The sequence below is a fragment of the Dasypus novemcinctus genome, chromosome 16, assembly GCF_030445035.2.
Source record: "Dasypus novemcinctus isolate mDasNov1 chromosome 16, mDasNov1.1.hap2, whole genome shotgun sequence".
NCBI lineage: Eukaryota > Metazoa > Chordata > Mammalia > Cingulata > Dasypodidae > Dasypus > Dasypus novemcinctus.
This window is the reverse complement of record NC_080688.1, coordinates 8,332,123-8,334,124: the sequence shown is the minus strand read 5'-3', so window position 1 is coordinate 8,334,124 and position 2,002 is coordinate 8,332,123. Positions and strand designations below refer to the sequence as shown.

General features: G+C 34.1%; 1 protein-coding gene across 1 annotated transcript; it reads left to right on the top strand.

The window, feature by feature from the left end:
• The first annotated feature begins 227 nt into the window (after positions 1 to 227).
• Positions 228 to 1,157, top strand: LOC101434742 (olfactory receptor 2T2-like). The gene has a single exon (XM_012526763.2). The coding sequence runs from the start codon at positions 228 to 230 to the stop codon at positions 1,155 to 1,157; it is 930 nt and encodes a 309-aa protein (XP_012382217.2).
• The last annotated feature ends 845 nt before the right edge of the window (positions 1,158 to 2,002 follow it).

Here is a 2,002-nt window from a genome sequence, read left to right as displayed (position 1 = left end):
AAGAAGTCTAATGTAGTATAATATCTTTATAATTTTTTGTAAAGCTAATTTACATAAACATGCAGCGACATTGCAATAGTATTGATAAGAATAATGTGGTAGAGAAAATTGAAAGTTACATATTATATATGTGAAGTTGGCACATAAAATGAAGGAGAGGCCAATTAGTTGTGGTACTGATGGATTTTTTTCTAAATTATTCAGGATAATTAATTAAGAAGGAGAGAATGATGATTTGGAGCAATCAGACCACTGGAACTGACTTTGTTCTCCTGGGACTATTTCACCACATTCAAGCCCCCAATCTCCTCTTCACATTCATCTTTTTGGTGTTTCTTGCTACCCTTGTCGGAAATATTATGTTGCTGATTCTCATTTGTTTCGACTCCCGACTCCATACCCCTATGTACTTGCTTCTCAGCCAACTTTCCATCATGGACCTCTTGTATAGCTCTGCTATTGTCCCCAAAATAGCCACTGATTTCCTGTCTGGAAAGAATACCATTTCCTTTATTAATTGTGCATTTCAGCTCATCCTCTTCACTACACTTTTTGGAGCAGACTGCCTTCTTCTGGCAGTCATGGCTTATGACCGCTATGTAGCTATATGCCACCCTCTTCGTTATTCAGTTCTCATGCGCCCTACAGTCTGTGTCTTTGTGGTGGTGGGCACCTGGCTGGGTGCTCTGCTCAATGCCTTGATCCATGTCATATACGTTCTTAATCTCCCTTACTGCAACTCCCGGGAAATTAATCATTTCTTTTGTGAGATCCCAGCTCTCCTGAAACTAGTTTGTGCTGATACATCTCTTTATAAAAATGGGCTTTTTTTAATTAGTGGTTTTGTGTTTTTCTTCCTTCCAATATCTACCATCATGGCCTCATATGGGCATATACTCTTTACTGTTTTGAAATTAAGATCAAATTTAGGAATAAGAAAGGCTTTGGCAACCTGTTCCTCCCATATGATTGTGGTGTCTCTCTTCTATGGAACAGCTATCATCAAGTACTTTCTGCCCAAAGCTTACCATACCACTGAACTGGATGAAGTAATATCTGTCTTCTACACAATTGTCACCCCTATGCTCAACCCCCTCATCTACAGTCTTCGAAACAAAGAAGTTGGTGGAGCCTTCAGGAAAATTCTGGGAGTGTAATCCTCCTAAAAATATGAATATATCTATAGACTAAGGCATGAAAGCTTGGACCTCATATATGGAACAAGAGTACTATAACAGAGATAGACAACATACACAACGAATTCCTTCAATGTGATTTTGATAAAATGATAATGGATCTGATAAATTCCTCCTGCTGGTTCTCCTTAGATCATCTCAGAACTATTAAGAATAATCTATTTCAGAAGACACTCAATATTTGGGAGTGTTAGCAAGCAATAGGGAGCTCAAATGACTTTTCACATTAGTCAAGAGGAAAAATGTCCAACATAGGCAATTATTAACTCTATGCTGAATTTGACACTTATTAGTATTTTCCCAAAATCATTATTATAATAATGTAACATCATTTATAGTAAATATTAGTAATAAATTGGTCATAAATTTAAGTTATGCAATTCTTCAGTTAATATTTATTCTAGAATATATTTTCTACTCTGCCACACAAGCATGTATTTTTTTTCTGGTTTCTCAATTTTATTTTGGAAGTGATATTATGAATTTTACATAGTTATTAGAAACACATGCAATTATATTTTATATTAATCACTTACACTTAATAATTTCCCTTAATTATAATAATTCATCCTGAAATATTGAAATCTACTATATTAGCTCATTCATTGTTAAGTCCTTTCCAATTATATATATATGTATATATGTGCATGTATATCCACCCTTATAAAAATATATGTATACAGATGCACACCACTCTATATTTATGTATATGTATTTATACACACACATGCACACATATGTATGTATGAATAGCTTTCATACTTTCATGTAAATTCTTTCCTAATGTATATTCAAATATAAAAATG

Coding starts and splice junctions, on each gene's coding strand:
- LOC101434742 (XM_012526763.2), top strand. CDS start 228: ATGATGATTTGGAGCAATCAGACCACTGGAACTGACTTTGTTCTCCTG.